This window comes from Sceloporus occidentalis, unplaced genomic scaffold, assembly GCF_023333645.1.
Source record: "Sceloporus occidentalis isolate IW3139 unplaced genomic scaffold, rSceOcc1.0.p SCAF_26, whole genome shotgun sequence".
Classification (NCBI taxonomy): domain Eukaryota; kingdom Metazoa; phylum Chordata; class Lepidosauria; order Squamata; family Phrynosomatidae; genus Sceloporus; species Sceloporus occidentalis.
This window is the reverse complement of record NW_028317006.1, coordinates 13,741,308-13,766,094: the sequence shown is the minus strand read 5'-3', so window position 1 is coordinate 13,766,094 and position 24,787 is coordinate 13,741,308. Positions and strand designations below refer to the sequence as shown.

The following is a 24,787-nucleotide window of genomic DNA, read 5'->3' as shown; positions in this document are numbered from 1 at the left end:
CGCTAGTAAAGGATACACTACAACAAGCACAGGCATGATCATCAGAGGGCAAGAAGCAGTGACTTTCTGAGGCTTTTATAGGGCACAGGAGGAAAAAAAGACACAGAATTAGTATTTGGCACCAAAATTCTAATGGAGTGACGTCACTCCGTTCGTGCCCTTTAACCACAGCGATGTTCCATGTGGTGCGGCTGCTGCTGTAGTTGGATGGAGGCGGATCAGGAAAGGAGTGGGGCACAACGGACGATGCTGCTGCAAGAAGAGCCACCGGATGGTGCGGGACATAGGGTGGTGGTCAACCCCAACAGAGTGGCAGAGGAGCGGACCTTGCTGCGCCGGCAGGAGGCCACCCCAGCAGCACACCAGCATGTAGGTGACAACCAGCAAATATTATGAGCTCCTACAAAAGGAGAGATATTGGGGGAGAAAAGAAGCAACAGGGGAATTTGGATCCCAAAAGGTGTCCCTCCTAGAGAGTAACACTTGAAAGCAGGCCTGGACTGGGCATCTGGAACAGCGGGGAAATGCTCAGTAGTGCTGCATACTTACTGATACCTGCACTCCAGTAGAGATCAGGTCCTGCAGGCTGCATCTGCTGGCTGGATACATGTGGAAACACGTTGCATGAGTATAAAAATGTAACGTGGGTGTAACAGGAACCTGTACTCTGGAATAGATGGGCAGCAGCTCAGGTCCCCAAAATAATATATTACTCCAGAGAACGACACGGAATCAGATGCAAAACAAACTAACGTTTATTGAGGAACAACACTGGTTTTTATAGAAAAAAGACAAAGCAATCATGGGTAAATAGATAACATGAATCAATTCGGTCATCATTATCTGGTGACGAGAGAGTGTCCCTTCAAAGCGGCCAATGGATACAAACCTGGACAGATGGGACACGGTGGACTAATTGGCAAAGAGGCTATTGTCTCAAAGGGGGGGCATGTGGGTGGTCACGTAGGCTACAAGGCGCTCAAGGTAGTAAGAGAACAGTTACTGGGGCATAACTATAACCAACTATGCAGATATACAGTAGCTTATACATAAAACATATCAACAACCCGAACAACACAGTAAAAATATAATCACATGGATATAACTAAAATGATGACATATATTCCATGTCCTGTTACAGCGGGGCTGTGTGTTTTCAGACAGTGTCATATGTAATTGGGAAGCCTCTGGCCTTAAAGTGCCGGTCATCCCGAGGCTAGCGCAGCCTGTTAAGTATGTTATCACTAGACAGTTGGCAGGTATGCCATTTTTTTCTACTTAATAATATTCAGTATCAGTGCATACAATGTAAATGTATAATCAAGTATCCTGGAAACACCTTTATCAGAACATTTGTACACTTTTATTACAAAGAAGAGTTCCAAAGCATATGTCTACAATTACTCCTCTAAACATCACAAACACAAAAAGGCAGCAATATCTTCTGCAGGATTATTATATGGAAAATGAAGGGTTAATGGTGTCATGTGGCGCGTTTACATTAAAGGACTCTTCACACAGGTGTTTGCATACCAGTGCTGTGTCAGGAATCACCTGTATTTGCATAAGGGGCGTGGTCTGGAACCGGAAGTTCTTTCAGTTGCTGTGCTGCACAAGTGGGTGCTGGGAAGTAAGAGGGAGAAGTATGGACGATGGGGGGCAATTATAAAATGTGTGGGTGAGAAATGAAAAGAGGAGGAGTGAACAGATTTATAGAGAGGGGTAACAGTATGAGGACGGGAGATAGGGGTGGTATAGAGAGGAAGGAAGGGGTTGGGGGTGGGGGATGTACATAGTGCTAGCTGTATATACAGTAAATGGGTAAATGCATTTTGGGCTCTAGAGCAAAGGCTTCTTTCTTAAAGCCCATAGCAGGTACGTTACATCATGTTAGATTCTGATTTTAGAATCTCCAGGTGTCTGAGAGTGATAGGAGTTATACTCTACTATGTGTAGTCTCCTGACGTTGTGTGGGGTGAAGGTTCTGGCGAGGAGGAAGTGAGAGCGTGCTGGGTGCTTGAGTGCCGATATATGGTGAGGTATACGTTGAAGGTACAGAACCATTTCCAATGAAGGGTAAACAACAGTGACAGACTTTTACAGCTATATGTACTAAGGGGGGGTATCGCCGGGGTGGATTTATACAGTCTATAAGGGCATTGGGGCCTAGAGTTATCAGTCCTCACATAATTGTACAACCAATGAAGGGAAGCATTGTGTAATAGAGCATATAATTATTGATTTATATAGCACTGTCATATTCTGTGGTGCGGCACAATTGCACATAATTCTGTAGGATAACAAGCATGTGTCATGTATGAAAGGAACTGTTTATACGTGAGGAGGAAGTATATACCAATTCACACACGGCACTCATGTTGACAGCGGATGCCTGTAGTTTTTGTGGAACGGCTACCTCTCGGCTGTTGCGGAATTACAACCACAATTCGCAGCTAACAGGGTTTAGCGTGAATGAATGTGTGGACGAGGAGGCTCCAGCCCAGGTTTCAGGTTGGATTAGGGCAGTGAATAGGGAAGCATATAAAGTATATTGGTTTGTGGTATAGGGCATTGTGTTTAGAATGCACAATGTTATGGGAAGTACACGATGCTTCATAGAGGAAGTCGTCCCTGAATAACACGTTTTGTATTCGCGCTATAGATTGGAGGGATGTTGTTATAATAATATATCTATGACCAGCCGTGTAGATAAGTGTCCGTAGGTTGGTTTTATTAATGGTCCACGTAGACTGATTTTTCTGTAATTCTGTATTCAAAGAGGATAAATGTTTGGAGGGGGTTGTTGCTTGTGGGATATTGGTTCCTCGGTATGAACGCATACTGGATTACTGGTTTGGCACATGCTAGACTTTTACTCATTACAGGTAGCGCGCCAAAAACTGTCCTGTCATATCCGCTCTCACGCGTAACTTGGCAAAAACTTTCCCTTTGTATTATTATATTAGGTTCTCAGATGCCCCCCGTTCCTTTAAAAAAGAAGAAGAGGGGGACAGCTGCCCCCGATGATCCACCTTCCTCTGACTGCCTGTTTCCGGAGGTCCGCGTGTTCTTCGTGGAGCGTAAGATGGGGTCCTCACGGAGGCGCTTTCTTACGTCGCTGGCCCGGAGGAAAGGGTTCTGTGTTATGTCGGAGTACAGGTATTACGTGGGTAGCCCTGAGCTGGTTTGTCTGATGTATAGAGCTTTTTGCTGTGCTCTTACTGCTCATAAACTCATCATATAACATCGATGTGTTGGCCGTATCGGCTTTTTGTCACATGAAGCTACTTACACAATCCCTCATTCCATGTCTGAGGTCCTGGAAGTGTATATAACTTTACATCTTTCTCTGTGTCACTTGCCAAAGTCTTTACTTGAACGCGATACCTTTTATTGAGCCAATACAACTGCGGCACTATCCATCTATTCATCTGGCTATTCTGTGTCTGTTCCCTTTGCAGTGATGCTGTGACACATGTGGTGTCCGAGGGAAATTCATACCCTGAGGTACTGGAATGGATTCAGAAACATGCGTCCCATCCTGTGGCATCTGGGGATACCAGGCACGGACTCCGTATTCTAGACATCAGCTGGTTCACAGAGACTATGAGCTGCGGCAGACCTGTTACTGTGGAGCCCAGACACTCTTTAGGGGTAAGCAAGTAGTTCCATGGTTAATTTTGTTAGCCTGTTACGTTTGGGCAGTGAATGTAGAAAAGGTTTGTTTTACAGACAATACGTTGTAACACTTATGTGCTTGATTTTGAACAAAATAAAACCTCTGTATATTGTAATAACCTGGTTAATAAGTTAAAATAAAGATCTCCTGCACTAAGTAGATAGTAGCCTGATATTTTGTTGCCTACATGAATTTCATGTATTTTTCTCAGGTTGGTCAATCCTTGGGTTCAGCTGATAAGGCTTTGCCATCACCAATACCACAATATGCCTGTCAGCGCAAGACACCCATAGTTCACCATAACAAGGAGATCACGGTACTGTCATAATATGCTATCAGGTTTTACTTTCCCTTTAATCTCTGTGGGTCTAAGGATCTATTCTGTGTCCTTCTGTTTTGTTTTTTGTGTGTTCAATAACAATCCAGTGTGCCATGCGTTACAGCTCTAGACGTTTTATCCATCACAGGAGGCTCTTGAAATCCTTGCACGGGCAGCATCCTTCCAGAGCTCAGAGGTTCGCTATTTAGCCTTCACAAGGGCTGCATCGACGCTAAAATCACTGCCTTTCAAGCTTCAGTCTGTAGATGATGCCAAAGGGTTGCCCTGGTGTGGAGGTCACTGCAACATGGTCATTCAGGTACCTGGGCATTACCACATATGACCACAAGGTGTCATTGTCTGTAATTTGGATTATTATCTTTCATTTATGTAGCGCCAACAATTTATGCAGCGCTTAATACAATACATATATTCAAGGGGTCTGACAAGTTGAGAATTGACAGGCTAAGGCAAACCGATACATTAGGTAAATACTGGCCCATATAGTTTGACAGATGTTAAACATCTATTCTGCAAATCTTACCTTAGCCTATAGGTTATGTTAATATCACAGAGGCTATATGCATAATTTCCTTTACTGCTTGATTAATCCCGTAGTTGGAGGTTTTTAGTGAATTGCTGTAATAGTTTATATCCTGTAGAGTATAGATGGGTCTATTTGCTGTCCCTGAGCTAAAAGCTGTTTTTCTATTTCAATTTATTAGTTTGAAAAAACATGAGTAATGTTAAAGCTAAAGATAGTATAAATGATGGATCAATTAAAGACGCTGTCCCACCTCATCTGCTGAATTTAACATTTAAAATTAAACATCACCCCATGTACTGTCAAGTGTCCAAACCTTCCCCAGGAATCTTTCTTTAATCATGTAATAAACAAGCAGGAATGCTTCATAATCATGTTACTTCTTAAAAGTTCATGTATTGTGTAATGTGATTAACCAATTGCCTCATTCATGCCTATTCCCTCATTGCAGGAAATCCTGGAAGACGGTGTGTGCAGGGAAGTGGAGATGGTGAAGAGCAGTGAGCGGTACCAGGTTATGGAGGTATGTGATACAAGGAGAATTAATCTACATACAGGACATACAAATGCTTCAGTACAGTATGCATATGCTGTGAGATTTGGATAAAAGCAGATCGTTCATCGTGCAATATATGGGCAATTAGAGAAATGCTGGTGGTGTGTCCATTGTAGTAAGTTTGACAATTAGGGAAGTGTTTTAGGATATACATATATAACACTGCAAACACTTTATCTATATCTGAAATGTGTATCAGATTTTTAAATATTTCACCTGTCTTGATATTGGCATTGTTTCTATTCAGTACCAACGTGGTAAAGAAGAACTCAGTTTCTAATTTATCCTAATAGCACGGCCATCTGTAGTCTTCTATAAAGATATGTCATCTCTGAGTGTCTAAGCTTTTTGCTTCTCATTTAATATTTTTTTTTTTTTTTTTTTTTGTCATCTCCCATCAGCTGTTAACAGGTATTTTTGGTGTTGGGGTAACCACTGCAGAGCGATGGTACAAAGAGGGTGTGCGAAACCTAAGTGACTTAAAAAGCATTGAAAGGAAATTTACGGAGGAGCAGAGAGTAGGTGAGACTTGAGGATGATCTAATAGTTGGATAACCCTGTTGGTAGCAGTTAAACTACTTTATTGGTTCTCTTCTAGGGCTGCTGAATTACACTGATTTACAGACGCCTGTGACACGTGAGGAAGCGGAACGCGTGGAGCGTCTGGTAAGAGATGTTTTCGAGAGATTCAAACCCGGCGTCCAGGTCACAATGACGGGTGGATTTCGCAGGTAAAGAAGTGTGGCTATATGGTTTAATGAAAGTATGCTTTTAATCTAAAAGTGTCTCAAAATAAAATGCCTCTGAGCATTATCAGTAACGTGGTTATATACTTAGTATAATGCTGTGCAGCAAGACACCTTGTGGGCTGCATGGGCCTGCATTACATCCCTGTATGCTGTGTAATCTGTAAATGGGGTGTTTTTCTGTACATATGGAATTGTCTTTTGTTTTGTGCCCACGCTGGTGTGTATATTATCATGTGGCTTGGTTTTTATAGGGGGAAACAGCAGGGACACGATGTGGACTTCCTTATTACACATCATGATGAAGATGCTCTAGCTGGAGTTTTGAATAAAGCTGTTAATTGGCTTGAGCACAAGGTGAGGAACGGAGGTATTGCTGTTGCCAACACTGATTTAGTGAGGAATAAAAGCTAAAATGGAGTTGTCGCCTTCCCTGCTTTTAAGAGTTTCAGAATTTGGCTTTTGACAATCAATGTTAACTTAACATGCAAGTCCCAAGAAGAGGGAGGTGAGAAGGATGCTCCCAGGGTATACGTGTAAAGCCAATTTCATATAAGTCTCCATTCGTTCCTCCCCTGCCTCTTTCTACTACAGATGGCATAATTAAGTATGTGATGTGCGCATGATAAGTGTGTCTGTGTGTGATGGAAAGGTAACCCTTATAATAGGTTACTTTTATAACCTTTATGCGAGTCACTGCTGGCAGCTTGATATACGATCAATGTGTTATGACGCATTTATTCTTTAGATTTTATTTATGCAGCACCAGCAGATTCTCTATTGTTACATTAGAGTTTCTCATTTCAGGGTTTGCTCTTGTACCACCATTTGAAAAAGAGGAGTCCTGTGAAACACTCTGTGTCCAGTACCATGGATGGCCATGAAACGTGTTATACCATATGGGCTCTTCCAAACAGTGACCCACAAAGTACGGATCTTACATTAAACCCATGCGAGAGGGCAGATGTGGATATTATGGGCTCCTGTTCTGAGCTACCAACAACTAAAGACTGGAAAGCTGTCCGCGTGGATCTGGTGGTCGCACCACACTCTGAATATTTCTACACCCTTCTGGGATGGACCGGATCAAAGGTCTGTAGGGGGGAGTATCTAGCTCCGTTTACAGAATCGCCCAAATGCTATTTTTTCGGGTAGTCGTCTGGCCTGGTTTTCATAAACTGCTTGTATTCTGAATTAATTTGCTGTTTTTGTGTGTGTGTGTTCTTTGGGGGGTGTTATGTCCTTAGCTTCTGTTTAATAACAATAGTCTAAGTGGTACTTGATATGTAAATGCACTTCATGTTGTTAATATGTAAATGCACTTCATGTTGTTAATATGTATATTTACAAAAATAGATCACCGGTCCATGAATGAGATGGGTGACCTTAAGATAGATCTATACTTCTGTTATTAAAATATGTATCTAATTTGCTTTCATAGAGCTGCCGTCATTACATTCACTAGAATGTATAGAAGGTAGATATTGCTGTATGGCGTATGAGGCCGTAATGATAATGACGCTTCTTCCCCCGCTGCAGCACTTTGAAAGAGAACTGAGGCGCTTTTCTCTACAGGAGAGAAAGATGTCCCTGAACAGCCACAGACTTTATGACACCGTAAAGGTGAGATCAATCAAATGATTTCTATTTTGAAACCATCTTGTATGGGTTTGTGTATTTTCTGTGTCTATTGTAAAGTATTTCTTCAGAGCATTTAACTTACCTGCTCACCTCTACTAAGTTCCCATGACCCTCAGCCAGTCCCTGCATTTTGGTTCTACTTTTGAGGTACTCTTTTCCGACGGGTTCTGCAGAATGATGTAGAATTTGCTTAATTCTGGTAAATGACTTGAAGAGCTCTTTATACTGTTTACTCTTATGACCTAATGTTAGTGTTTTATAACGCCATTGCAGTCCGGATGGGGATCTTCACAGGTTATGCACACGGTTCCATATTCATATTGTCCTGAGTAAGAAGACCATAGCATCAATATAGCAGACAATATAGCAGATCGAAGTGCACCTATGTAAACACGACCTATGTAGCATAATGACAGCTGTGTGACAGGTGGTCCACCTACATTGCTGAATGTAACACCTTTTGTAACTTAATTCAGCACAGAAACATAATTCTTAACACTGAATGCCAAAATCCTTCAGATAAATAATTCTTTAATTATGTAAAACGTCTCATCCATAAAACTGGCCAGGAACATATTCTAATGTTGCCATAGCAACTGGAAAAAACTTCAGGTTTTTTTGTGATAAACTTAAGTGGAAAGAATCTCCTGAGCAATGTTTGCTTAACGTGCTAGACCACACAATTTATAACTGTACTATATGTATCCAATACTTCCGTTAGTACATACAATATCATTTTGTCATTGCTGTAAGAATTAGAAAGTACATTTAACATCATTATAGAAACAAGTACCTTGTGAATGCTCCTGTTACAGCCTTCATCGTGTGCTTAGCTGTGTAGCAGGGACGCTGAAGCCCGGTAGTGTTACTTGTATCACTCTTATAATGATGAAATAAACTAGATTAACTCAAAAGCCATTCTGTGCACCAAAGTAATTATCCATTTTTATTTATTTAGATGTGCTCTCTGGCTGCTGGGTCTGAAGAGGAAATCTTTTCACATCTGGGTCTGCAGTATGTACCTCCAGCAGACAGAAATGCCTAACTGGAAGAGTGCAAGAACTCTCAAAGGCGGCGTGCTTTTCATACACTCCTGCCGCACAGATTGAGACTATTAATCGGGTAAAAAAATCAGGTAACTGCAGAAATGTTTGAATGTAAACATGTTTAGTTGTGCTGATTACAATACAGGGGCAGAGGTAGTTCTTATCTACATTTTAAGTTATTTGAATGCATTTTTATTAGTTCAAAGGAGGGATGAGTTTGCTTACCCTCCAAAGAGGTCTTGAATGGTTATGTGAGCCTACTTATGGCAACTTTAATTATTCCTCCAGGAAAGGTCCCTGACTTGCCCCCTCTAGTGGCTGTGCCTTACAGTACCGCGTTTCAACCCCGCTCGGCTCGGTGCAGAAGTAGTAGAGAAAAATGTAGATGCCTGTGCAGGAGGCAAAGATCTTGGGTACTGTGTAGTTGTTTATGAGAGGGACCAGCTGCCCTTTTGTCAGCAACAGGGTCATCACCCCAGCACTGTTTCTGGCAATGAGGATAGTGATGTGTTCGGTATGCGATAATAGGGAGCTACATAAAGATACACAAATCTATCTGATAGAATTGTTTAATTTGTAAGCAACATGCTTGTCATTGATGTTATAGCATTGATTGCCATTGATTATTATATTGTTGTTAGCTTCTAGTAAATCTTTCAAGGTGTTTGCTGGCTTGGTGTTACTAGGCTTAGGCTGCATGAATGTCAGACCTTTTTTTATGGGAGAGTAAAAATAACTTGATAAAATGCGATTTATGTTTTCATTTGCTGGAGAAGCGCCGTGCTATTACTTTAACGTGGCTGTAGACAAATTGGGTTGTTTTTAGTTAGAGTAAAATCACTTAACAAAAGCTGGCTATCGGGGATATTCTGAAACGCACTGCAGCGCCTGTACAACTTTGCTACAATTGTGCGTTTTACTTGGTGTCTGTTGGGCGGAGGAGAGATTTATTAGTGTTGACTAGTTCTAACAGCAAAAAGCTGACTGCGTCTGAGATTAAACTTTGGCCTGGTTTGACCATCCTGGGTATGAAAGTGGAAAACTGGTACAGGTAGTGTTTTCATTCACTGAACCCTGTCAGCCAGGATCATAGAGAGGATTTTCATGTAAACTTGTGGCCAAACCAAGTGTCATCCTGCTGGCAGATTGGGACAATACTGTCTCTGAACTGTGAGCAAGAGAGGGCGATCTGGGGCAAGCTTTAGATGGCACAAGGTTAGTTGTAGGGGAAATCTGTTACAGGAAGTGTCATGTACCCCCTTTTTTTCTTTTCTTTCTTGTAACAAACATTGCGAAGTGTGTGCAGTTACCTGGTAACTGTCTTAATGCGTGTTTCATTGGAACATTCATACCGTGATAAAACTGCAGAAGTGGCCCTTTTAAAAGTATGTGTATAGCCCCAGTAAATCGGACTGCTTAAATATAACTTTTTTGTATGGATGGCGGAAGGGGGACTACCCTGCACAATCTAAGCATATAGCAATGTATTAAGTGTTTGAACATGGGGCTATGTTATGTGGGGGAGGGATCATCTTAATGCCAGCATATTAGAATATTCTTCTCACCCTACACTTTTTTTTTTTAGACTGCCAGAGCTTTCATGAATCTGCACTATTTAGGCTCCTTGAGTTTATACATATATTCCAATACATATTTATTGCTTATTTTAAAACACAAGTTTATATTGTGACGCTGTTGGGCTCTGGAAAATGACAGTTCCATTACAAGAATGTGTTACTGAGCTAGGAGCATAATTATCACACAGATTCCAAATTATGTAAAAAATGGTTTATCTGTTCCATTTTTGTATAAAACACACAGGAAACCTAGCCAATCAACACACAGATTTCAGTCACAGGACTCAATGAATTGTTTTCTTTAAACTTTTAACCTAAAGAACATACAAATGTTTTCTCAACTCTACACTCTGGTGTCTATGCTCTTCCATTTAACTAGTTCTCTTTAAAAAAAAAAAAAAAAAAAAAAATTAAATGAAAATAAACAAATTCCACATATCCCCATTGTTTTATCTTCTGTCCCAGTTACAGTACAAGAGTAGAGGGCAGCAGGATACTGTTTCCTTATGCAGTTTTCTGTTGTCCCTTCTTTCCAATCAGAGACTTGTGGATGTGGGGAATGACTCCTATAAGACACAAAGAAAAAGTTGCGTCTTGCTGGAGCTACTGTTAGAAAAACCTCTTCTATAAGCTTTATTAGTATTATCTTTTATTTATATAGAGCCAACAATTTATACAGCGCTTCTTTCAATACATATATTCAAGGGGTATGACTCTAGTCCTCTTACTTTGTTGCTGATTGTAGTCGGCTATCCTAGTGGCCAGAATGTAACACTATGAAGCACCTAATTCTAACCTGAGGCTCTGATGAAATATTAGACGATAACTAAGTAAATCCACAAGAGATGTAAAGCCTTGTTATGATAGAGCAGCATACCTCCGCCTGCAATGGTGGCCTTGATGAGGGAGTCCAATTCCTCGTCCCCACGGATGGCTAACTGCAAGTGGCGAGGAGTGATACGCTTCACCTTCAGATCCTTAGAGGCGTTTCCTGCCAACTCCAATACCTTGGGGGGGGGGGGGGGGGAAATGGTCCCCTTAGCATTTTTGTACATATTTGCAAAAAAAAAAGCACAATGTTTTCCTTTACAACAAGCAGGCAAGTCGTGTGGGAATTACATACCTCAGCAGTGAGATATTCCAGGATGGCAGCGCTGTACACTGCTGCTGTAGCACCGACCCGTCCGTGACTTGTAGTACGGGTCTTCAAATGTCTATGGATACGACCCACGGGAAACTGAATATTAAAGGTACACACGAGATGAATCTTTAAGTGTATTTTTGCTTTTAATTATTTATTTTTTTAAATAAGGGTATATTTACCTGCAGGCCTGCTCTTTGAGAGCGAGATACTGCTTTGGCCTTGGCCTTCCCGCTATCTTTGCCAGCCTTACCACCAGCCTATAAATGGAATACAATATTTCACCAAAGCAAATTAAATTAGGCAACAGTAAGTACCATCTGTATTTTAAAAACACCAAACTGTCATACAATTCACGACTGTGTTAAGATTCATGCAATATGTCAGTAATTTAATTTTTTTCCCCCAAATGTACACAATACCGAAATTGCATTCTGCATGATGGGTTGGTACAGACTTTTTATTAAAATGTACTCATGTTCTCACTGCTGGCATCCATTCAAAAACACGCACACACCCCAATATCTCCGCTGTCACACCGCCAATATAGATGAACTGATAGTGTCTCAAACTTCACATAGCAGTCAATACTGAGCTCTATATCTATATAGATATACACACTAGTGTATGAGTTGTGTCTGTATAGTCAATGTTAGTGTTATTCTAGTCAGTGTTTTGGGGGTGATCAGTAAGGATACGGTCATAGATAAGCATCCGTAAGACTGAGACTTTCACCGTGTAAAAACGGTTAAAATTCTGTACGAAAGCGACTGCAGCCTTTAAGTCTTATTTATTTGGGTTCAATAAATACAGACTGACGCATAGCAACCTTCCCCAAGCCACCCCTGTGTCACTGAGGGAATAAAGCCCCCCCGTCAGTGGCCCTGTTCGGTGTGTCAGTGCAGTGTTAGTAAACATAGCGCAGCAGAACATGCTGGCCGCGGGGTTTGCTGGGGGATGCACACCTCCTATACGGTCCCCTACATTTCCTATATCCACCTGTGCTGTGAGCTGCACCTGCGTTGAGGTGCCCGCTGAGAACACACGTCGCGCCTTCCCTAACAGGACTTGAGGCAAATACCCCCTACAACAGGCTCCAGAAAGTGCTTTTAAGCACAGAGGCATTTCGGTGCCAGTCCGTAGGCCATGGAATACAGTGATATTTGCCTCTACCTATCTACTTCCAGTTTTCTCGGTTCATGGGGCAGTTGCGGTATCAACAGCTTTACCCCTGGATGTCGTGCTCCCGAGTGATACTGGCTTTATAACCCCGGTCCAGTGTATTAACCCGGTAGAGTCAGCCATTCGATAAACAGGATGTCGGTTGTTATCACGTTTCCCGCCTTTTTTTTCTACGCCGGGGATATATCGGGGGTATCTGCCGCTGTGAACGGATTGGGGAATGTTTAAATGTAAACACTGCGGCGGTCTGAGGTATTTACCATGTTCTGGGGGTCCGAGCGTCGCCGTGGGAAAATCCGTAAGAAGTTGCCCGGTATCTACGCTCTGCTCTGTCGCCGGTACCGCGCACTGCAAGCCTCACACACACAATAACCCCCCCCTGCCCGTCAGGCCCGAGCGAGAGGACATGCTGCAGCCAATCATTGAATGCCTTCCTGGTTTGAAACTGCGTTGTAGCCAATGAAGCGCCTTCTTCTTCATGAGGTGCCTGAGTTTGCCCCGCCCACATCACTTAACGGCCGTTTCCCTCCCAAGGCCCCATAGCTTTCTTTTGCACACGGCGCTCATTATGGTGGGTGTAGTTTTGGGACGTCAGCGGGAGAAACAGGTCCAACCAGATGGTAGATGGGCTTGTGATTGACACCTTCGTTCCCCGCTGTTAACTTAATAATATTGAGTAGGCAGAACTGTAAGCGTGATTGACAAAGTGACTATCCAATAGGATGAATGGCTTCTGTGTATGGGCTTACGCTTCGCTTTCCCGCCTTCGTATCCCTGTTTGCTTTAGAAAAAAACTAAAATGGCGACGGAGTCGTTGTGGGGGTGGGGGGCCTTACTGTTTGGTGTTGTACGGTCACAATATAAATAACAGCGTTGGTCATAACCGAAGCCTTACGGTAGTGCATCTGAGGCATCAAAGGATGCAGTAGTTCTGCGATATATTTACAGTTTGATTATTTTTGTTTCTACCCACGCACAGTAACGGCTATACGTGCAGGGTCCCACATTAAGCGTAAAACTTACCGGTAATTATTTTATAACATATCTATATATCACATGCAATGCAACCGCTATGCTGTGCAGTGAATAACTAGGTATTATTATTGTTACAGCGTGAAATATACATCATGAGGCATCTGACTGGAGATATGTTAGGCAGTTGGTAACAGGACTTGGCATTTGCTTAAACTTTCCCCTGGGAGGTTATCTTGTCCGTTGACACCCTAAAGAGCCACTTCTGCATCCAATGTCAAGTTACTGTGTCTTACGTTACTATACGGTATAAACATACTTTACAATATCAAGTCAAAGAGCCACAATTAATGGCTGTTTTTATTTTTTTCCTGATGTAAAAGATTTTTATATTGGTCCCGCCATTTGGGTTGCAATTTTCTTTAAAATCAAGAGCACTGTCCACCCTTTTCATACATAATAGGGTGACACAGGGCTGGCAAGCTTGTGTGTTAGTATGCGTGTATATGTTTACTGGCTTTAGCTGGAGCCCGGTGAGATCACTTGGCATTTCTTGCTTCCCTCATAACACAGACATACCAGCACACAAACTCACCCTTAACTCCCCCGTTGTAACACCATACGGTAAAACACACACTCACCTTGTGCAGAGCATATCTTAAGAGCAGCTCAAACATAGTGCAGTGTTAGTGCTACTGCTGCGGGGTTGCTTAAGGTGGCCTTCTGAGTGTTTCAGCTACAGGGGAGCCTAGATGAGGTGCACCTTACTCAGCGTGCCCCCTCCTGAATGCCCAGTCTTGTACGGTGAGCATACACAACTTACCTGTCAGTTAAAGTCTTTCTTTCCCCCTGCCTCTCTCCCACCACACACACATATCTATATGTTCATGGACTGAGCTGGCATATTGTGTGTTGCACGTGCATGTGATGGCTGCATTGTCTGGTCCTTTTTGCAAACGCATGGGATGCTGCGTTGGTCACCTGCAATCAGCTCAAGTGCTCACTCAGGTGAGATACAATGCGCATCTGAGGAAAATCCTCCCATTGATTTCAATAGGAACACTTTCCTGCCACTTATTGACTGTTTCAAGTATTCACTCAGTAGCAAGAAATGTCAGACTGCAACTTTTAGGTCAAGTAAGACCTTTAAATTTATTTTCATTTTGGGAAAAATGCATATTTAAGTACTGACAATTATCACATGCATTCTTTTAAAGTAGGAGTGTCAGGGGCATTACACAGCTAGCAGACTGCTAAAATAAATATTTCTGTTCTGTTTTTACAGAGGAAGATACAGAGGTGAGAGCAGGGCCGGCCTTAGGGGTGTGCGACCGCACAGGGCGCCATGGTAGCAGGGGCGCCTGCCCGGGACTTAACTTAAAACATCGGGGGGGGGGTTTTAACATTCATGTTAAATAAAGTTTTAAAAAAAACCGATGCTTTAATCTAAGTCCCGGGCAGGGGCGGCGAGCGGTTGCTCGTGAAGTTCTCAGCAACCGCTCGGCACCCCTTACTCTCCGTGACTCCGTCGCGGTGCCGGCATCTCATGTTGAGCGCCGGACTATTCCGGCGCTCAACATGAAATGCCGGCACCGCGGCAGAGCGAGAAGACGGATGCCGCCCGCTCTCACCGCAGGACTCCGGCAACAAGGTAAGTGTGGGGGGGGGTGTAGTTTGAAGGGGCAGGGGGGGTAGCCTGAAGGGGCAGGGGGGGTTAGTTTGAAGGGGGGGTAGTGAGGGGGGGCGCCAGAGGAGTAGTCCGCACAGGGTGCCACAACGCCTAAGGCCGGCTCTGGGTGAGAGACTCTTGTGAGCCAAGAGAAATGGGGTGACATGACGCCGCTGTGTTTATAGAGGAAGAAATTCTACTTGAACTCTCCAAAGTAAAAACAGACAAATCAATGGGACCTGATGGGATGCACCCAACATTATTAAAAGAGCTTTGTGTCCTTGCAAAACTATTAGCAGATCTGCTTAACCAGTCACTAATGACAGGTGTAGTTCCAGAAGACTGGAAGTTGGCAACCGTAAACCACTGCACAAAAAAGTTACATACATCATTAGTTGGCAAATTAATGGAAACCATGGATATGATTGTTACCTTTTTGGAATCAAATAGTTTGCATGATCAGAAACAGCACGGGTTTACTACAGGAAGGTCTTGTCAAACTAGCTTAATTTATTTTTTTGACTGGGTAACTAAGATGATAGTCCAAGGAGGAGCTGTTAATATCGCCTATCTAGATTTTAGTAAGGCATTTGACACTGTCCCTCATAGAAGTCTTATAAATAAATTTCAGTCTATGGGTATGGATAATAGTTGAATGGATAAGCCAATGGGTGATTGATAGGAGGCAGAAGGGTGTATATTCATAGGAAGGACTTGCCACTAGTGGGGTACCTCAGGGATCAGTATTAGGACCTGTACTTTTTAATATTTTTATTAATAATATTACAGAAGGTCTTAATGGTATGGTATATCTTTTTGCAGATGATACAAAGGTCTGCAACAGGGTAGACGTTCCGAGTGGAACAACTCAAATGGCAAATGACTTAAGTAAATATTAATAAAATAAATTATTATTAATTAAGTAAATAAGTGTAATATTAATAAATGTAAAATAATGCACTTGGGATGTAAAAATACCAAGGCAGAATATAGGACTGGTGGCACTGTACTGTCTGTAACAACGGAAGAGAGGGACTTAGAAGTAATCATTTCTGATGACTTAAAGGTAGGCAGACAATGCAATAAGCATCCAAAAAAGCAAAAATGGTAAGTGGTTTGCAGGAGAGAAATTATCAGGAAAGGTTAAAGGATCTTAATAAGTATAGCTTGGTGGAAAGAAGAGGGAGGGGGATGCAACAGAAACATTTAAATACTTAAAACGATTTAACAAAGTACAGGAGGCCAGCTTATTTGAAAGGATGAGCAATGAGGTCATGGTCTAAAACTTGAAGGCCAGAGACTTAGATGTAACATAAGGAAGTTCTACTTTACTCAGATGCTAGTAGATAAATGGGGCAGTCTCCCAGCAGTTGTGGTGAAGGTTAATATAGTTAAGGATTTTAAACAAGCATGGGATAGACATAAAGCTTTCACCTCTATAAGACCTGGCTGAAGACTGATAGGGGTTTATATGGATTTAGTTGTGGTTACTGAGATCTGATACAATGAGAAAAATTATTGGGGTGTTGCCATACCAGGATAACTTACAGAAAGGATAGAGATGGCAGAAAAGGAGGAGAGGTTGCATTTTATGCATTCTTATACAGTAAGCAGAACCTAGAAACCACATGGTTAATTTTAGAAGTTGGTAACAACTAAGGAGGCTGTGGATTTGACGGAGACTTGATTTTGGATGGCACTGTAGGAAAGCGTTTGGCTTCCAGTGATTATCAATCTGTGTGATTAATGTAAGGAGAGAGGTTGAAATGTACGGGTTGAAACAGTAAAACCAAGCTTTATGATTTTGGAAAGGCAGGTTTTTCTATTATGGAAAGATTTGTAGGTGAGTCGTGGTCTGGATATTTTTAGACAGTACATGAGAAATTTAACTATTTAAGAGATGTTCTGCTAAAGGCAGCAGAACATTACATTCAACTTGTTAGACTAAAAGAAAAGGGAAACATCTGTGGTCCTTCACAGATGTGGCAAATATATTAAACGAGAAGGAGCTAGCTTTAAGAAACAATAAACAAAGATGGGAGCAAAGATAAAGCTAAGCTTAGGGAAGCAAAGTGCATTATTAGAAAATTAAATGAGTTTGATGCAAGGAGTAACATTCAATTATTTAATTCCTACGATTATACTATCTATAATGGCCCCAGCAGTTGAAGCTGTAACTTCTTGGAATTTGAAATTGCTTGTCTCTTTATCTAGCATATGCAGAAAAGGCTCTGAACACTTTTGACACACATCATCCCAGTAACACATGTTCATTGACTTGATAGATACATTTAGTTATACTTCAACCTGTGACAGTGGTATTTCTAAAGAAACATCCCAGCCACCATATACACTTTAAAGCATAGAATAGCTGAGTGGTCCCCTAATAACTAAGCCTAAGAAGATGCGATACATGGACCCAGTGCTGCAAAACACAGAAGCAGTCGGTAGAGAAGGTGTGAGAAGAGAGTGTGGAAGGGAAGAGCTTGCAAATTTCGGACAAAAATTTGTAGCTTTTTTGATAAGTTTTCATCAGTTTCATGGGGGTCTGGACTCCTTTGCCGTGATTCGTACGAGTTGACAAAATCAGCAAATTTTGCTATGGTGATTTGTGCATTCGGATGTAACACTGCACAATCGCTCTGATGGAGCGATCATGCAGCAGGGGAGGGTGGCACATTTTATCACTGAAGCTTCTGGTGGTAGGATCCATGTAACCCGGCAGTCGAGCCTGTAGCTCAAAGGGTGCTCTGCCTGCCTGTAGCTAGTCTGCCCGGACTTCCACGGAGATGATTCACAGCAATGGTTGAAAGAAGAGGAGGACATTATTTTTTAAGGGGACATAGTATTATGTCCTCATCCCTAAGGGGTTACATTTCTATGTGGATGTGGTCTGTGTTGCAAATACATGGAGTATTCTTACCCAAGCTTTGTTAATGCTATAAATTTCTTAAAGATTATGGCTGTTCTTTCCTATAGGAGCAACATATACACCATATGGACAAAAGTATTGGGACACCAGACCATTACATCAACAGAGACCGTTATGACATTGCATTCTAAATAAATATACATTAATATGTAGCTGATCCCCCTTTGCCGCTATAACAGCTTCCACTCTTCTGGGAAAGCTTTCCACAAGATTGTAGATTTTCTGCGGGGATTTTGCCCATTCATCCAGGAGAGCATTTGTGAAATCAGGTACTGATGTTGAAAGAGAAGGTCCGGCTCGCAATCTCCATTCCAGTTCATCCCAAAGGTGTTCAATGGGGTTGAGGTCAGGGCTGTGTGTGGCTGGTCAAGTTCTTTCACACAAACGCATCCAACCATGTCTTTATGGACCTTGCTTTGTGGGCTGGGGCCACAGTCATGCTAGAATAAAAATGTGCTGAAGGGGATATACCAAGATATTTTGGACAATGCTATGTTTGAGGAAGGACCTTTTCTATTCCAGCATGACTGTCCTGGGCAGGGGAGGAGCACAATACTATGTCACCTGCATAACAAATGAATGAGTGACCTGAAACTGACATGGACAGCATGGCCAGTTTCAGGTGTTTATGCTCCCTGTGCAGCCACCCCTTTGGCGTCCTCTCCCTCGTTATCACCCCCAGAGTCCCTACAACTCTCTTTTCCTCCCTCACATAGTTCAGTTACAGATCAAATACAAAACACATGGAAACAGAGTATTGCAGGTATAGATCAACTGAATAAGACATACAAACCCTGTATCTGCAGGAATTAATAAATAACACATAAAACGAAGCATTGCAGGTACAAATCAACTAAAACAGATGTATGGTAAACGCAAACAGTGACAGAAGCAACAATCTAAATAAAAAACAGCAATACGTTGAAAGTGCATTAATATACACACCAACATACAGTATAGAGTGGAAGATACTTCGCTTAATACAATATATGTTGTAGGATTGCTTTTTATGTTCTTGGATCATTTACTACTTCAATCAGCCATAACATTATGACTACCTGCCTCAAATTGTGTAGGTCCCTCTTTTGCCAAAACAGCCCTGACTTGTTGAGGCACGGACTAGACCTCTAAAGGTGTGCTTTGGTATCTGGCAGTAGCGTACCTAGCGGGGGGCGGTCCGCACCGGGTACCGCTCATCAGGGGGGTGCCAACTTGCCGGCACCCCTCCAGCGGCGGACATTACTGTCCGTCTCTGGAGGGGTACCGGCAAGTTGGCACGCAAGGGAGCGGTATCGGAGGTCTTTAGCAGACCTCCGGCTCCCTTGAGTTATTTTAAAACCACTCAAGGGAGCCGGAGGTCTGTTAAAGACCTCCGATATCGCTCCCTTGCGATCCGCGCGGCAACAGCTGCTGTGCGCCGGGATTTGTTGTCAGATCCCGGCGCACAACACTGAAGCCGCGCCCACTGCCGTTCGTGCCCTCTGACCCGGAAGAAGACAGAAGAACTGAAGAAGAGGAGTGAAGAGGAGGAAAAGAAGCTGTAAGGAGAAAAGAGAAAAGGTAGGAAAGCATTCACTGAGTGAGAGTGGATTGGTGTATGTGTCTGGATTGGTATGTGTGTGGATTGGTATGTGTGTGGGTTGGTGTGTGTGTGTGTGGATTGGTAAGTGTGTGAGAGTGATGGGTGTTATGCTGTACCATTTCCAATGTATTTTTCATTATATAATTATGCTCTAGTACATCATAAATCCCATCACTCTATACTGTTCCATACAGTGGCAGAGCTGGGAGACAGAGGCCTTGCACCCCCACCGCAGGACTCCTGAAAGGTAAGTGAACTTCAAAGTGGGAGAGGGTAGATAGTTAGGAGGGGGTAGATAGGGAGAAGGGAGTGAGACGGGGGGGATAGGGGGTAGATAGGGAGAAGGGAGTGAGAAGCAGTAGGTAGGACAAAATGGAGTGAGAAGGGGTAGATAGGGCAATCATACTCCTATCATGCCAAGTCTGCGCGTACATCCTGGAATCTGGGAATGCCTGGGCATGATAGAAATGTGATTGCGGTTAACAATTATATATATATATATATATATATATATATATATATATATATGTAAAAGGGTGAAGCCGTATTAGTCCAGTAGACACGATGTCAAAAAATAGAGTATTGCAGAGTATGCGGTGATACCTTTTTTATTGGACTAACATAATATTAAAAAGACAAGCTTTCGAGAGTTATCCTCCCTTCATCAGGTCTGAAGCAATACTAATCAACATGATAGAGGTTACAACTTAAAACAAGTGATGGTATTGGGGGGGCTTGAGTGGGGTGTCGTAAATAATAGGTCTGGAGGTAGACATTTCTCTGCATTTCTCACCTCCAGACCTATTATTTACGACACCCCACTCAACCCCCCCCCCCTATACCATCACTTGTTTTAAGTTGTAACCTCTATCATGTTGATTAGTATTGCTTCAGACCTGATGAAGGGAGGATTACTCTCGAAAGCTTGTCTTTTTAATATTATGTTAGTCCAATAAAAAAGGTATCACCGCATACTCTGCAATACTCTATTTTTTTACATCGTATATATATATTAATATTGTTATTTAATTGTTTTGGCCTATTTTGGTGTGTTACTTACTTGAAATAAAAGTGTTAGATTTTTTTTTATGGTGTGTGGGGGGGTCATATTCGGTTTCGGCCAGGTAAATGCTGCATTTTCGTTTTCAGTCCAGAATTCGTTTCGGTGCATCCCTACTACTAATGAAGTGGTAGGCCTACACCACATCAATGTTTGGCTTAGTATATAGTGATAGGAATTATGCTGCACTATTGTCAATGTCTGGCTCAATGTATAGTGATAGGGATTACGCTGTACCACCGTCAATGTGTGCCACAGTATATAGTGATAGGTGTTATGCTGTACAACCGTCAATGTCTGCCTCAGTATATAGTGATAGGTGTTATGCTGTACCACCGTCAATTTCTGCCTCAGTATATAGTGATAAGTGTTATGCTGTACCACCGTCAATGTCTGCCTCAGTATATAATGATAACAGTAAGTGTTATGCTGTACCACCTTCAGTGTCTGCGCCGGTATATAACGGTAGAAGCTATGCAGTTTTAAAGTGTGTGTGTGGGGGGGGGGGGTGCCACATACAGGATCCGCCCCAGGTGCCAAATACTCTAGGTACGCCCCTGGTATCTGGCATCAAGACGTTAGCAGCAGATCCTTTAAATCCTGTAAGTTGCAAGGCTGGATGCATCCTGATGCCATGTGTACTTCAGGTAAGCGACGCACACACCCAGCCATCCACATGATGTAAAAGAAATCATCAGACCAGGCCACCTACTTCCATTGCTCCGTGGTCTAGTTCTTATGCTCACGTGCCCATTTTAGGTTATTTCGGCAGTGGACAGGGGTTAGCATTGGCTCTCTGGCTGGTCTGCGGCAGCCCCATACACGAGAAACCATTTTTCCTGCTTCTAACACATCAACTGTGAAGACAAAATGTTCACTTGCTGCCTAATATATCCCCCTGCTGACAGATGCCTTGATAAGTTTATCAGTGTTATTCACTTCACCTGTCAGTGGTCATAATGTTCTGGCTGATCAATGTATATTAAGCTAAGCATTTTGCACTCTGATTATACTGTATATTGATGTATATGTGTCATTCCTGGGATTCAGTAATATTTCAACTTGTATTTTTTTTTAAAATACATTTGATTGATTATCTAACTATCCCACATATTTAGGCGCAAATCAAACTTCTAACAAATCATATTTTCCCACCTCAGGCATTAAAGCCATTTTATTATTTTCAGTTTTTTTCTGATCTGGACACCTTTTATCCTCGACCCCCGTAACAGACAAAATAGTATTGGTTTAAAGAGGATTTTTACGCAAAACCTTTAATAAAACAAGCATCTACCTACTGCTCATAAGTCCCTCATAACAAATTATTACGTACAAATGTAACATTTATGATAATCTTCACATTTTCATGTCATGGGAGTTATAAATAAACAAAGTATGTGCCTGTGATCTTATTTTTGAAAAAAAAAGTTATCAATTTTAGATCACAACTTTATTGTTCTAGCCCTTAACATGTCAGGTGGTACTCAGCAAAACATGCTTTCATTTTTAATTCTCTTCCCTATTTTTCCCCTAAAAATATTAATGTGACGGGGTTGAGAATAGTGTGACAGGGTTGAGGACTGCAACAGGGTTGAAGGGACACATCACCTTCAATTTTAATTTATTTTCATTCTTATGAAATCCCCCCCCCCCCCCAAAAAAAAAAAAAAAACTTAACCAAAACACAGTATTCTATTTTAGGGAACTGTATAATAATGACATTAGTTATTTTTATTAATATAAACTTTATTCAACCAGTGGTAAAATTATACCGGTACTTTTGCCATCCCATCATATTGACTGGAGACAGGGACACACTTTTGTTTGCATAAATCTATTCCCAATACATGCATACCTTGCTAGAAGAGTCACAAGATACCATCTCAGCCAATCGCTCCACGTTTGAAGTCTCAATTACCTTCAGCAGATTCAGCTGATTCAGCTTGTCGGCCGCAAAGCTCAGATTCTCATGGAGCTTGCACTGGTATGTGTTTCAGTCAGACATGGAAAGGTGTACAACCCAAAAGGTCTTAAGATGGCAAAACAGAGAATAAGAGATATTCACGAGGTTCTCTGATTTCTGTGCAAATTTTTCATGGGGTCCTGCAGGAATCTTTTCTACATCTTCGCTTTATGCAATGTGATTGTTTTAAGTTTAATTATGTATAAATAACTCAACCCTGTCACAAGTTTACAACCCCAAAACAATGACATACATGACGAGGTTGACTGTGACGGGGTTGTGTTTATTTTGCTCAAAATGGCCACTGCTCCTCATGAGGTGTAAGAAAGTAAGACTACATGGCACCAATGAAATAACTTTTTTATATATTTATTGGTTAAAATATACATTTTAAAAGTGATACATTTCCATCTTAATTTTATGTGTTGGGTTAAGTGGTTAAGCTTGACACTACCTCCCTGCCTATGGTATGCCTCAAATATATTAATAAAAGTATGATATTGCTGAATGATGTCACTTCCTGTCAATTATGTCACATATGGGTTGCGTTTTAATTATTATGGGCAGAAAATCTTGTGTGACGGGGTCACAGACAGGGTCCAAACTGAGGGGCATAACTTTATAGCCTATTTTTTTTTTCCCCAAAACAATTTATTCAAAGAGGAAATTGTACAAGAAAAGTACATAAAAGGAAAACAGGGCAAATCAGAATACAAGATACAAATACAGCAAGCATGTAAGAGTATCATAGAAGGTATACAAGGCACATATCGGCAGTGAGTAAAAGACATGTACCAAAAATGTACAAGAATGGCAAAAAAAGGATCCACCACAGAAGGCATATAACAAACAACCTGGACGGCAGAGGGAAGCACAATAAATAGGTAGTGTCAATATAGAAGGTGCAAAAGTACAGGTATAAAAATTTCTGACATAAACTGCAGCAATACCTTAAGACCCCAGCCCAACCGTAGCCAGATCAGGTCGGAACCCAGGGATTGGAGAGGTTCCTTTCAGCATTTGGAGGCAAAACCAACCAGTGGAACGAAAAGCCTTAAAGAGAGAGAATTTGATGGAATCGTCCATAACGGCAATAAAGGAAGACCATTTTTGGAAAAAAGGATTTGGCCTTTACCTCCCTATGCAGGGCAGCTTCCAGCCAATCCAGATGAAAAATGCAGAATAATCGGCCCACAGCCATGTCAAGAAGTGGTGGGTCAGGCTGTATCCATTTTTACTACCTGCTGACATGGTGAGCAATAGGGTTTTTTCCCTGGCAGCGAAGGGATGAGTACCTGAGGGTGGCAGAATTCCAAAAAGGGCCCATTCCGCAGTTATAGCCCATTTTTTTAATAAAATATCCTGCATTTATTTTTGAAACCTAAATAAATACTTACATTGTTGTCAGAAAATTATGGACACTTTGCACATTTTATTAATTATTTTCAAAATATAAATTCAGTGAAGTGCCTCAGGGACATGAAAAAATGCTTGGTGGAAGATAGAAATAATACATACTTTTATGATTATTTGAATGCAATAATAATTTTTATTCATAAGAACGTACATACCAAGGTATATTAAAAAGCTTTTAACATTTCATTTTGGTGAACCACCACTTTCTTTGCCCCAAACAGCTTGCATTTGCAATACTGTTTTCACATCCATGCTATCACACACATACGCATCCATTCACAGATATTCATTTACAAACAAATATTAATTCACTCATTCACACATATTCATTCACAAGCACTCACTCACTCACACAAAGGTAGGGGTGTATGTAAGTATGTTGGTGTATGCAAAAATATGTTAGTGTGTATGTACGTATACTGGTATGTTTGCGGAAGTATGTTAGTTTGTGTGTGGAAGTATGCTAGTATGCAAAATAAGATAACCAAGCATAAAAAATAAAATCGAAATCATTTATGTATATAACTAGATTCTAATTTTCATGTAAACTAGATTAAAGATGTGTTTGTATTCATGTGTATATGTCTGTGTGTATGTTAGGGTGAATTTGTGAGCATGTATATGTGTGAATATTTGAATGTGTGTATGTATATGTTGGTAGGTATGTGTGTGCGTGTGTGTGTGTACATATATATATTGTGGTAAAGTGTATAGGAAAGTGGTGGATGGGGTATATATCTCACCTGGTTTCCTTAGCCAGGC

The 24,787-nt window shown here is 41.6% G+C and overlaps 2 protein-coding genes across 2 annotated transcripts; one reads left to right on the top strand and one right to left on the bottom strand.

Moving 5' to 3' along the window:
* Positions 1-246: 246 nt before the first annotated feature.
* LOC149300203 (DNA-directed DNA/RNA polymerase mu-like) lies at positions 247-8,530 on the top strand. Its single transcript, XM_089485655.1, has 11 exons — positions 247-369; positions 2,999-3,159; positions 3,462-3,654; positions 3,891-3,995; positions 4,147-4,317; positions 4,994-5,065; positions 5,500-5,620; positions 5,697-5,829; positions 6,099-6,201; positions 7,384-7,467; positions 8,444-8,530. The coding sequence occupies exons 1-11, from the start codon at positions 247-249 to the stop codon at positions 8,528-8,530; spliced, it is 1,353 nt and encodes a 450-aa protein (XP_089341781.1).
* A 2,082-nt stretch (positions 8,531-10,612) lies between these two features.
* On the bottom strand, positions 10,613-14,080 carry LOC149300202 (histone H2A.V-like). The gene is made up of 5 exons (XM_089485654.1): positions 14,045-14,080; positions 11,432-11,509; positions 11,232-11,345; positions 10,986-11,115; positions 10,613-10,674 (listed from the first exon to the last, which is right to left on the bottom strand). Exons 1-5 carry the CDS (start codon positions 14,078-14,080, stop codon positions 10,613-10,615), a joined length of 420 nt encoding a protein of 139 aa, XP_089341780.1.
* Between the last annotated feature and the right edge of the window lie 10,707 nt (positions 14,081-24,787).

Bases quoted from the DNA above. Each gene is read 5' to 3' on its own strand.
- LOC149300203 (XM_089485655.1), top strand. From the start codon at position 247: ATGCTGCTGCAAGAAGAGCCACCGGATGGTGCGGGACATAGGGTGGTG. The intron at 3,160-3,461 runs GTATTACGTGGG...TTCCCTTTGCAG, and splicing joins TGTGTTATGTCGGAGTACAG to TGATGCTGTGACACATGTGG. The intron at 5,621-5,696 runs GTGAGACTTGAG...GTTCTCTTCTAG, and splicing joins TACGGAGGAGCAGAGAGTAG to GGCTGCTGAATTACACTGAT.
- LOC149300202 (XM_089485654.1), bottom strand. From the start codon at position 14,080: ATGTTTGAGCTGCTCTTAAGATATGCTCTGCACAAG. The intron at 11,510-14,044 runs GTGAGTGTGTGT...TTCCATTTATAG, and splicing joins TAAGATATGCTCTGCACAAG to GCTGGTGGTAAGGCTGGCAA. The intron at 11,116-11,231 runs GTATGTAATTCC...CCCCCCCCCAAG, and splicing joins TGGAATATCTCACTGCTGAG to GTATTGGAGTTGGCAGGAAA.